This window comes from Danio rerio, chromosome 23, assembly GCF_052040795.2.
Source record: "Danio rerio strain M-AB ecotype USA chromosome 23, GRCz13ab, whole genome shotgun sequence".
Lineage (NCBI taxonomy): Eukaryota > Metazoa > Chordata > Actinopteri > Cypriniformes > Danionidae > Danio > Danio rerio.
In genome coordinates, this window is record NC_141043.1 from 40,217,501 (window position 1) to 40,229,719 (window position 12,219).

At 33.0% G+C, this 12,219-nt stretch overlaps 1 protein-coding gene and 1 long non-coding RNA gene across 4 annotated transcripts in view; one reads left to right on the plus strand and one right to left on the minus strand.

Moving 5' to 3' along the window:
- Positions 1–12,219, minus strand: part of acap3a (ArfGAP with coiled-coil, ankyrin repeat and PH domains 3a) — a 167,613-nt gene that overhangs the window by 81,557 nt on the left and 73,837 nt on the right. For all 3 annotated transcript variants that reach the window (XM_087307597.1, XM_087307596.1, XM_087307595.1), the window contains exon 3: positions 1,463–1,582. In XM_087307597.1, coding sequence (XP_087163723.1) covers positions 1,463–1,582 — 120 coding nt within the window. The remainder of the gene's footprint in view (positions 1–1,462; positions 1,583–12,219) is intronic.
- LOC141380538 (uncharacterized) lies at positions 1,695–5,320 on the plus strand. Its single transcript, XR_015523878.1, has 2 exons — positions 1,695–3,284; positions 4,383–5,320. It is a non-coding gene; the product is annotated as an uncharacterized LOC141380538 (long non-coding RNA).

Consider the following 12,219-nt stretch of genomic DNA (forward strand, 5'->3'; position numbering starts at 1 on the left):
GCACCCGGAGGAAACCCATGCGAACGCGGAGAGAGCATGCAAACTCCTCACAGAAACGCCAACTGACCCAGCCGAGGTTCGAACCAGCGACCTTCTTGCTGTGAGGCGACAGCACTACCTACTGCACCCACAGTCAAACCTCAGTATAAAATTAAATTAAATTAAATTAAACTAATAAAATTAAACTAAACCAAACTAAAATAATAAAAATTAAATTAAGTTAAACTTATCTAAATAAAATAATAACTAAATAAAAATTAATAAAATTAAACTAAACAAAAAATATATAAAATTAAATTAAATTAAAAGTAATAAAATTAAACCAAACTAAACTAAAATATATAAAATTAAATTATGTTAAATAAAATTAAACTAAATTAAAATAAAATCAATAAAATTTACTAAAAATAAATTTAAATTAAACGAAATTTTATTAAATTAAAACTAATAGAATGAAACTAAAATAAATTAAACTAAAAAAAATGTAATTAAATTGAACTAAATAAAACTAAACTAAATTAAATGAAATGTAATAAAATTAAACTAAAATAAAATAAAATTAAATGAAAATTAAATTAATAAAATTAAACAAAAATAATACACATAAATAAAACAAATCAAAATAATAAAGAACAAAACAAACAAAATAAAATAAACATTTTTAGTTTGAAGTGAGGAGAAAATAATTGCTAGTAATTATAATAATTTTATCATAAAAATACATACAACTCGAATAATACATTTAAAATTTGTCTAAAATTTAAATAAGATCCTTTAAAAAAGTTATAAATGTGTATATAAAAAATAAATAATAACTACAACAAAACAAGAAAATAATAATAATAATAATAATAATAATAATAATAATAATAGCAGAATTTTATACAATACAAATAGATAATTTTATGGTTTCAAAAATTAAAGTTATTTTATAGTATAACATTACCTATTTATGAAACTTGTACAGCATTTATTAATCATAAATGTACATGTACTAACACATTATTAACATCCAAATTCATACTTATTAACATTAGTCAATGCATTTACTACCATGAATAAACAATGAACAATGCATTTATTTCAGTTTATGTTCATGTTTTGTTAATGTTAGTTAATGATCCCATTACCACTGTTTATAGTTAGTTCATGTTAACACGCTGGGCATTAACTAATGCAACCTTATTGTAAAGTGTTACCGAATATTCTATTATACAAACACCACTATTTTTGTACAGTATTTTTGTTCCTGAAAAGTTTACAAAAGAATGAATAATAATAATAATAATAATAAATAGAATAATAATAATATTAATAATAATAATTATTATTATTATTGTTATTAATATAATTATTAATAGCATCATTATGATCCACATTTCTTACATTTCCACTCCTTTGCTTGTGATCAGAAATTATAAGCAGACCAAACACACAGAAAAAGTAAATAATGAAATATTACCGATATCATCTGGTCTTTCTTGCAGTGCTGGGACAGATCACGGATACCATTGATAAAGAGCTTGTTGGCAGTGACATACGCTTTCCCAGCTTCAATCATACCGCCACACAGCTTCACCAGCTATTCATCAAATACACAGAGAGAGAGGAAAAAAAAGAGGAGAACATTAGATACAATCAGCAGAAACATGAAGAAACAAAAGTAAAGATCCTGATTTTTTTTCTTTCTTTTTCAAACATTTCCCAAATTATGCTTAAAAAAGCAAGCAATTTTTCACAGTATTTCCAATAATGTTTTTACTTATTTATTTATACTTATTTGCTTTATTTTGGCTAGAAAAAAAAAACAATTTTTAAAACAATTTTAAGGTCAATATTATTATCCCATTAAGCAATATTCTTTTTTCGATTCCCTACAAAACAAACCATTGTTATGCAATGATTTGCCTAATTACTCTAACTTGCCTAATTAACCTAGTTAAGCCTTTAAATGTCACTTTATGCTGAATACCAGTATCTTGAAAAATATCTAGTAAAATATTATGTGCTGTCATCATGGCAAAGATGAAATAAATCAGTTAATAAAAATGAGTTATGAAAAATGAAAAATCTTCTTTCCATTAAACGGAAATTGGGGGGGGGGAGAGATATACAGGGGGGCTAATAATAACTTCAGTTGTATGCATATGGAAATGTTGATGTGTTTGGTCTTAGTGGAATAGGTGTGCTATACTGCTGCTATGGAAAACAAAAAATTGTTAAATATAATGCTGCATGTTTTATATAATGACTATATGTTTAGTGCATAGAGTCATTAGCTGTGTTACCATCCAAAAATGCTAATTAAATTTATGCATAAAACTAAATTATCACATAAAAGACATGCAAATTAAGCTGCGTTTTCATCCAATGAGTCAAAGCAAACAAAATTGTCACTTCCTGATTAACTGGGGCCAAATATTAACAGCAAAGACGTAAATTGCTGCAGTAGGAGAAGCTGCGTGAATCTTTTCTTTATTTAATACATTTTTATCACCTCAGAAGATGATACCGACACGCAATGAACACGTGGTGGCATTTAAAGGCATGAGATGCAGAGAACAGATGCTCTTGAGAGTTCTGAAGGTAAATATTAATAAAATAACACTAATACTGAAATGGTTAGATTTTTAGAATGACCAAAACAACATTTCATATGTTTTACAGGGTGCTCAGCCTGCTGGTTTGTCTATTCACACACATTTTTATAATCACATGATCTCTTGAGAGGGGTCCGGCTTCAGACCTGGTGCAGTGCAATCTGGGCTGCATCCAATGCTTTTTAATGGGCTCACCTAACCCCACCCCTAACCCTACCCGTCACAGTGACGTCACCAGCTCCATTTGAGTGCATTGTGTCTGACATTGCATCGCTGAATGATGCATCATTCTCAGATGTCTCAGCTTGCATTATAAAGGCTGCGTCCAGATACTATTGGATCTCTTATAACAAAATCACATGACCTTTTTCAATGCGCACACTGGAATTTGTTCAGTAAAAGTGTTTCCATCATAGTTTATGCGCATCTTTTCTTATCGAATAAAGTTTAATCTACTCAGTTATGCGTATCAACTTTTAATGAGCATTTTCTAAATTTATGCTCATCTTGTAGTTTAAATTAACCGATTTTTATGCGCATATCCAAAATGTGTATAAAAATAGGTGGATAGAAACTAGAGCTGCACAATTAATCGAAAAAAGATTGCGATCTCGATTAAACCCCCTAGACGATCTTTATCCAGCATTTCTACGATTCGGGGGGGGGGGGGCAGTGGCGCAGTAGGTAGTGCTATCGCCTCACAGCAAGAAGGTCGCTGGGTCGCTGGTTCGAATCTCGGCTCAGTTGGCATATCTGTGAGGAGTTTGCATGTTCTCCCTGCATTCGCATGGGTTTCCTCTGGGTGCTCCGGTTTCCCCCCAGTCCAAAGACATGCTGCAGGTGAATTTGAATTGGGTAGGCTAAATAGTCCGTAGTGTATGAGTGTATGAGGGTGACACGCCCAGACGACAGGCCGGCCGGAATGTGTAAAAAAGTCGTTATCACATGGACAAGTCTAAAATGGATTGTTCCAAAGAGCCGACCCTGCAACCATACGGGACTAAGGCCAAAGAAGAAGAAGAAGAAGACATATAACGACACCTCCAAATGATGTTGAAGAGTCACATACTGTATTTATAAGGTATAATTTACCAAAAAAATGTCATTATGGTCTTCATATAAAGCTGTATCCGCGGCCGGGAAATCACACGTGACGTGAGCTGCTGACCGAGAGCTGTCACAGAGAGGGTGGGTGCGCACCCTACTTAATGATAGACGCGCGCCCGTCTACTTTAGTGAACAGAACCTGCATAGACTGAGAGTAACAGGTAATAAATTTGCAAATAATATTCAGTTTGTGGCACAGAGTGATCGTTTGAGAGCCGCGCGTAAAGTATGAACACCACTTAGCAGTGAAAATGAAACCGAAAGCATGCACATCATTTAAACGATCATATCGTATTTTAGAGTTATGACTGCGACAAGCATTTGATACGTTTTTTCTTTCATAGCGAACCCACAGTTGTGCATGAAAATAAATGTTTAGTGTCAGTATAACTACTTATTACTACAGATTGCAAGCATGGGCCTATATCTCAAACATAATTCAACATCAGAATTATTATAAGTAGAATAGAATTATTTATAGAAACCAGTGGACATACACATAATATTAATATTGTTGTTTTACCATATGTTTAAAAAAAAAAACAATAATAATTACCGACTCATATTAAGCTTTATTATACATCTACAGAATCATGAGAAAATCGTGATCTTTATTTCAAGCAAAAAAAAAAGCGATTTTAATTTTAGCCAGAGGGTGAGGCAGTGGCGCAGTAGGTAGTGCTGTCGCCTCACAGCAAGAAGGTCGCTGGGTCGCTGGTTCGAACCTTAGCTGAGTTGGCGTTTCTGTGTGGAGTTTGCATGTTCTCCCTGCCTTCGTGTGGGTTTCCTCCGGGTGCTCCGGTTTCCCCCACAGTCCAAAGACATGCGGTAAAGGTGAATTGGGCAAGCTAAATTGTCCGTAGTGTATGAGTGTGTGTGTGGATTTTTCCCAGAGATGGGTTGCGGCTGTAAGGGCATCCGCTGTGTAAAAACTTGTTGGATAAGTTGGCAGTTCATTCCGCTGTGGCGACCCCGGATTAATAAAGGGACTAAGCCGACAAGAAAATGAATTAATGATTTTAGCCAGAATCATGCAGCTCTAATACAAACGTCGATTCCCTAAAACTTAACTTGATTTATTGCTGGATGTATCCAAATTTTTAATTGGTTCAGGTTCTTAAAGAAATCAAACACTTCAAGATGTTTTGGTTTTAAATCAAAGACTTCCTTCAACAAAGAATAAATCAGCATTTTGAGCAAATCTCTTAAATGATTCATTGACTTACTGTTTTTTAAAGAAAACTCTTGAATGATTCAATGGCTCACTTATAAAAACTTCATTTGTTTCAATATTCCGACAAATGTTTCTATGACAAACATTTTTTTAGCAGTCATACCTTCTGGCATACCAGGAAAAATCAATAGCATCTTTGAATGAATGAAGTTACTTTCAAAAGGTGATTAACTCTAGTTTAATCACTACACCAGTGTTTACATCAACACTACAAACTATAATCCTAGCACTTTAATATCCACACCACACATGCACATAAGCATTAAGCTGACTTTAACCCAAGATATTTCCTTAAATCCCACAAACAAACACAAACAAACACACACACACACACACACACACACACACACACACACACACACACACACACACACACACACACACACTCACAAACTCACGAACACACACATATAAATGACTATATATTCAGTGTGTCACTGATTCACTGAATGAATCGACTCACTAAAAATTTATTTGTTTCATTACTGGATGAATCGGAATTCTTGAATGAATCAGTTTATTTACAAATAAATGACTCACTCACAGACCTTTTTTTTATTCAACTCAAACAATTTACGTTTTTGATTAAAGAATAAATACACATTTTAAGCAAATCTCTTACATGATTCATTGATTGTCTCATAAGGTTCACTAGAATTCCAAATAAGCATTAAGCTGACTCAACACACAAACATAAAACAAGGACTATATTTTCTGTTCATCATTGACTCGCTGAATGACTCGACTCACAAAAAATTCCCTTCTTTTATTAGTAGATGAATCAACACTTTTGAATGAATCAGTTTTGATACAATTCAACGATTCAACTCAAACACTTTATTTCTTATATTAAACAATAAATCCACATTTTAAGCAAATCTCTTACACGATTTAAAACCCCTTTTCACACAGTGATACCAGTAAATATCTGGAAAATTTCCGGAACGACTTTACCTGTGATTTAAAAAAAGTGCTGTTCACACAGGCGAGGACGTTAAGGAATTTTTCTGGAAAAGACCGTTTACACATCCATTCCAAAATACCGGTAAATTCTCGCATCATTAACCAGAAATTACCTCTAAACGGCTGCGCTTATATGTGTAAACATTTGACTACATTACAAACTCTGGATGGAGAAGTATTGTGAACAACTTCGATGAAAATATATAGAGAAACACTTTCGCATGTCGAAATATACATAACGTGTGTGTGCTGGTGCTCACTCCGTCACGGGCACACGCGACACGTCAAGCAACTGAAGGAAGCAGAGCTTGAAGGTAAACAAACAACGGCTTATCATAAACATTTTATCGATAGCTATTTACAAAGATAGAATTAAGAAGGAACATAGAAATGTTATCTAACTAAAACCTTAGCAGCTAAATGTGTCTGCAAAAATATTCAAAGGCTTTTATTTTTATAAACCGTGCGGATGTGAATGCTTCTGACTGTACTGATTGGCTAAAGTAGACGTCTCACGTCAGTCTATACGTGCATGCGCTCTTTCCGCCAATCTTACCGGTAATCTTACAACTTCTTTTTCCGGAAAATAGCCAGAATGAATTTACCTGTATTTTCAAAACAACCCAAGCTCATTCTGAAAACGTTGTCCCGTGGACGTTTCTGGAGACAGCGGAATATGTCCCGGGGGGTACGTACGGCCGCGTTTATTTTTTTCAAGCGAACGCTGCGGGGCGGTGTGACGCCGTTCCCTTTCGCATTGCCTTACCTCCTTGTAGAGGGCTTCCCCGCTGCAACCCGTTTGTCCACTCAGCTCAGCGTGTACGTCGACAGGCTCGAGTTGCGGAGAGGGGTCAACCAAGGCGACCGGTTTCGAGTCCGGGGAAGAGCAGCTCCAGCAATCAGGTAAGACAAAAACAGAATCCCAAAAATTAAGTGAACGAGTTTTCGTGACAGGGCGAGAACGAGGCGAAATCCGAAAAGGCGGTGGAATAAAAAAAAAAATCAGGGCTTTTGTTTTTTTGGACGGCTTTTGTGAACTGTTGCTCGGGTTTAGGGAAGCGAGCGGGCGGGCAGGTCGATCGGTAAAATTGGTTGGGTTCGGGGAAGGAGGAGGGCGGGTTGGCCGATTGGCCGATCGCGCAGTCAATCATCCGGTCAGTCAGATGCTGGCCTTCGGCGGGTTCACGCGAGAACAGCGCGGGCACGAACCACGGTAGCGAGAGGCGTCTTAGGTGCAAAAAAGCGTGCAACAGCGGCCTCTCGCGTATTCGCGAAAACAAAAACTGCAGCCGTACGTACCCGCCGGGACCTATTCCGCGGTCTCCAGAAACGTCCGCCGGACTACATTTCCACAATGAGCCTGGGTTGTTTCAAAAAGGACCTGTTCACACATACAGACCTTTCCTGAAAATTGCCGGTAATTTCCCGGGAAGGTCTGTATGTGTGAAAGGGGCTATTGACTCACTTGTAAGAAATTCACTAGAATTCTATAAAAGCATTAAGCTGACTTTACACACAAACTCACGAACACACACACATATAAATGACTATATATTCAGTAAGTCACTGATTCACTAAATGAATCGACTCACTAAATGTTCAATTGTTTCATTACTGGATGAATCATCATTTTTGAATGAATCAGTTTTCCTACAAATCAATGATTCACTCGCACACTTTAACTTAATCTCCTACATGATTCATTGACTCACTCGTAAGAAATTCACCACAACTCCATATAAGCATTAAACTGACTGTTAACACACACACACACACACACACACACACACACACACACACACACACACACACACACACACACACACACACACACACAGCAGGTGCGGCTTCATCTGGCCAGTAATTCTCCTCACTAATGTGCCAATTACTAGTTCCCACATGCAAAAGCCAAGGCAAAAATCTCCCACTTTCACATACGCCACACGTCCCGGACTCAGCAGAGGGCTTTCACATGTGGTTGTGTGTTTGTTTAATGCCTGACGGGACACATTCTCAGATGGTCTCCATGTGTTTGTCCCAGCATAAGAGTCTAAGATGAACCGGAGCGCAAAGTTTAGTTCCCCTTTATCCCGGATTGTTCATTTCTTCTGTATTTGATCTTCCTCTTTCATAGCTCAGGTGTTTTTTCGATTGCGCTCACACACGCAAGATCTCTTAATTCCCCAAAACACTGCTCATGAGTCAAACTGGCAAACACTGAGGCCTTGTTTTACACATCTGCCGAACAGACACACATACATCAGAACTGACTGACAGAAGAACTAACAAGAGACAGTCATGCAAAAACAGAGTGAAATGCATTTTCTGTTGCTGGTTCAGTTGGTTCATGAGAATGCAGATTTTAGTCTACTAAAAATAATAAGCAAGAAATATTCAGTGTGACTTCAATAGTTTCTTAGAGGATCAAACATATACGTCTAGATCATAACAGTTGAGTTGAATTAATTGACAAATATGGCATCTTGTTGTAAATAACAGTTAGAAAGATTCTAAAATCATCAATAAATCAGTAAAGCTTCACTTGTTTCATTACTGGATGAATCAGCATTTTTGAATGAATCTTTTAAGTCTTTTTTTTTACTAAATCAATGATTCATTCACATATTTTTTTGATTCAACGCAAATACTTTACTTATTTCATAATATTATAAATCCAAATTGTAATCAAAACCCTAATTATTTAGTTTACCCAAAGTTACATCTTGTTTTAATTAACAGTTAATAAAACCAATATTAATAATAATAAAGTAATTATAATAGTAAAATCATTACAATAATAATAATACATATTTTGCTAAATAAAAAATTTAAATGTATCTCGCATTTGAGTTAATACATGCTCGACATCTCATCATCAACATCATTAATAATACTAGTAATAATAATAATAATAATAATAATATAGTTTTATTATATTCTCTTATTTAATGTATTTTTCTAAGTTTAATGTTTTATATAATATAAATAGTTTTCAAAGTTATATACAGTTGAAGTCAGAATTATTAGCCCCTTTTTTAATTATTATTTTTTTATATATTTTTCCAAATGATGTTTAACAAAGCAAAGAGATGTCTGATAATATTTTTTCTTTTCTTTTCATTTTTTAAAAACCATTTTAAGGTCAAAACTATTTGCCCCTTTAAGGTTTTTTTTAATGGTCTACAGAACAAACCATTGGTATACAATTACTTGCCTAATTACCCCAACCTGCCTAGTTAACCTAATTAATCTAGTTAAGCCTTTAAATGTCGCTTTAAGCTGTATAGAAGTGTCTTGAAAAATAAAATATTAAAATATTATTTACTGTCATCATGAAAAAGATAAAATAAATCCATTATTAGAAATGAGTAATCAAAACTATTATGTTTAGAAATTTGTTTAAAAAAAATCTTATCTTCATTAAACAGAAATTGGGGGTGGGTAAACAGGAGGGCTCATAATTCAGGGGGACTAATAATAATAATAAAGGTTTTCATGCTAAAACAATCTGAAGTGCATTATGTACTTGATGATATGAAATACTGTTCAGTCAGTTTACAGAAACCAAGATGTTGTGGAAAAATTGATAATTAAGCAATACTATTCCTCTTCAGTGTAACTTTGACAGTATATTACTACAGAAAAAGTCTCCATTTTACCTGGTGAAGCCTAACGAAACTATCAAAAGTGTTTGTATAATAAGATCTCTATAATGAGTATAATTAAATATGTTATATAACGAATGAAAAAAAAAATGTTTATGAAAAAAAAATTACATAAAACTTTAATGTTTTTATGATTTTATATAACAAATGTATGTAGATCATAAAAAAATCAGATAACCCTTATTATTTTAATAAATTATGTTTTTTTATTTTTTATTTATTCATTTTCCCTCTGCTTAGTCCCTTTATTCATCAGGCGTCACAACAGCGGAATGAACCGAGAACTTATCCAGCATATGTTTTACGCAGAGGATGCCCTTCCAGTCGCAACCCATCACTGGGAAACATCCATACACACGTATTCAAACACATACACTACAGACAATTTAGTACCCACACGGACACGAGGAGAACATGTAAACACAGAAATGCTGACCAACTGACCGAGCCAGGACTTGAACCAGCAACCTTCTTGCTGTGAGGCAACAGTGCTAACCATTGAGCCACTGTCAGCCCTGTTTTTATATTGTTGAAGAGTACAATTACAAATATATATCTAGTCTCACCATATTAGATATTCTAAACCTAGTAGGAAACAAATATAAGGTCACAAAAACTAATGAACATTCAAATACAATATATAATACATATAAACTAACATTTAAAATATAAATAAATAAATGTAAATAAATCGACTACTTATTTGTAGCTTATTCTTTTATTTATTTATTTATTTATTATTATATTTGTTATAGCTCTATAACTATATTTGTTCTCTATATATCTATATATTTGTTTATATTTTTATATTTAAAATGTATACATTTTATTTTTACATTTATATTTAATACATTAATAAATAAAAATAAAACAGACTTTTGTAGATCTTTTTGTGTACTTGTTTATAATTATCTGAGGGAATATATGTATATTGTGGATATTTTGTAATTGTGTGTGTGTGTGTGTGTGTGTGTGTGTGTGTGTGTGTGTGTGTGTGTGTGTGTGTGTGTGTATATCTAGTCTTACCATATTAGATATTCTAAACCTAGTAGGAAACAAATATAAGGTCACAAAAACAAATGAACAATTAAATACAATATATAATACATATAAACTAACATTTAAAATATAAATAAATAAATATAAATAAATCCATTACTTATTTGTGACTTATTCTTTTATATTCTTATTTATTTATTTATTTATTTATTTATTTATTTATTTATTTATTTATTATTATATTTGTTAAAGCTCTATAACTATATTTGTTCTCTATATATCTATATATTTGTTCATACTTTTATATATTACATTTATAAATTATATTTGTATATTTATATTTAATATATTCATAAATAAAAATAAAACATAGACTTATAGATTTAGTAACTTAGATTTGTCATGGAATTTAAATACTCTCTGCTGATTTGAAGTAATTATTTTATCCATACTTGTAAGTCGCTTTAGATGAAAGCTTTTGCTAAATGAATACATGAAAATAAAAAAAGTGTATTGAAACACATAAGCAAATCAAGCAAACAGTAAGTTTCAGTTTCTTTGCACAAGTCGGGATCATGTAAGAGCCTGCAGTAATGCTGATGTTTTGCTGAGCCTGATGAAATGATTTAAAGTTGCATGTTGTTGTAATTAAAACTCATGGAAACGGCAAATAACAACAAACAAACAGCTCAACCAAACGCACAAAAAGACCAAGTCACCTCTTTGAATCTCAGTTGAAAACAGTAAAGCAAAACACACGAATGACACAGGACGCACACATACAGAAAACACACACGCACACATGCAAACATACTGTAAACCACACAATGAAAATACATACACATACATACACATACACATACTGTACATATGACCTCTAAACCTTTAAAGCTCTGAGTGCCGCAGGTGTAATCTGGTTTGACAGCTGTCACTCAAGGTCTTCAGAAACAGATGGAGATCGTGAGCATTAGAGAAACATATGCGCTCTTTATTTACAGCTAAAAGTGACATCTGTGAGCCAATGAGCGCTTATTACATATCAGTCAAACTATGATTGTGTGTGTATTTGTGTGGAGATTGTAGTTTACAAAACCTGGCTTTTGTGGATCTTTTTGTGTACTTGTTTATGATTATATGAGGGAATATATGTATATTGTGGATTTATATTGGTAATTGTGTGTGTGTGTGTGTGTGTGTGTGTGTGTGTGTGTGTGTGTGTGTGTGTGTGTGTGTGTGTATGTGTTATTTTAAACCTAGTAGGAAACAAATATAAGTTCACTAAAACAAATAAACAATCAAATACAATATATAATACATATAAACTAACATTTATAATATAATAAATAAACAAATAAATAAATGTAAATAAAAATATTTTTAAAAAATAATAAAAATAATTAATAACGAAAAATCTGGTCTACTGTATTAAATATTTAGAATTGGTACTGAACTAAATAAATATTAAAATATCAATATAAAATGATCAGAAAACAACAGCAAAAATAAAAAAAAGTTCTTATTAAATACAAAAAAAGTCACAAAACAACTGAAAAATTAATTGGACAATTAAATACGACATATAATACATATAAACTAAAATTTAAAATAAAAAATAAATTAAAAACAATAATCTGGTCTACTGTATTAGGTA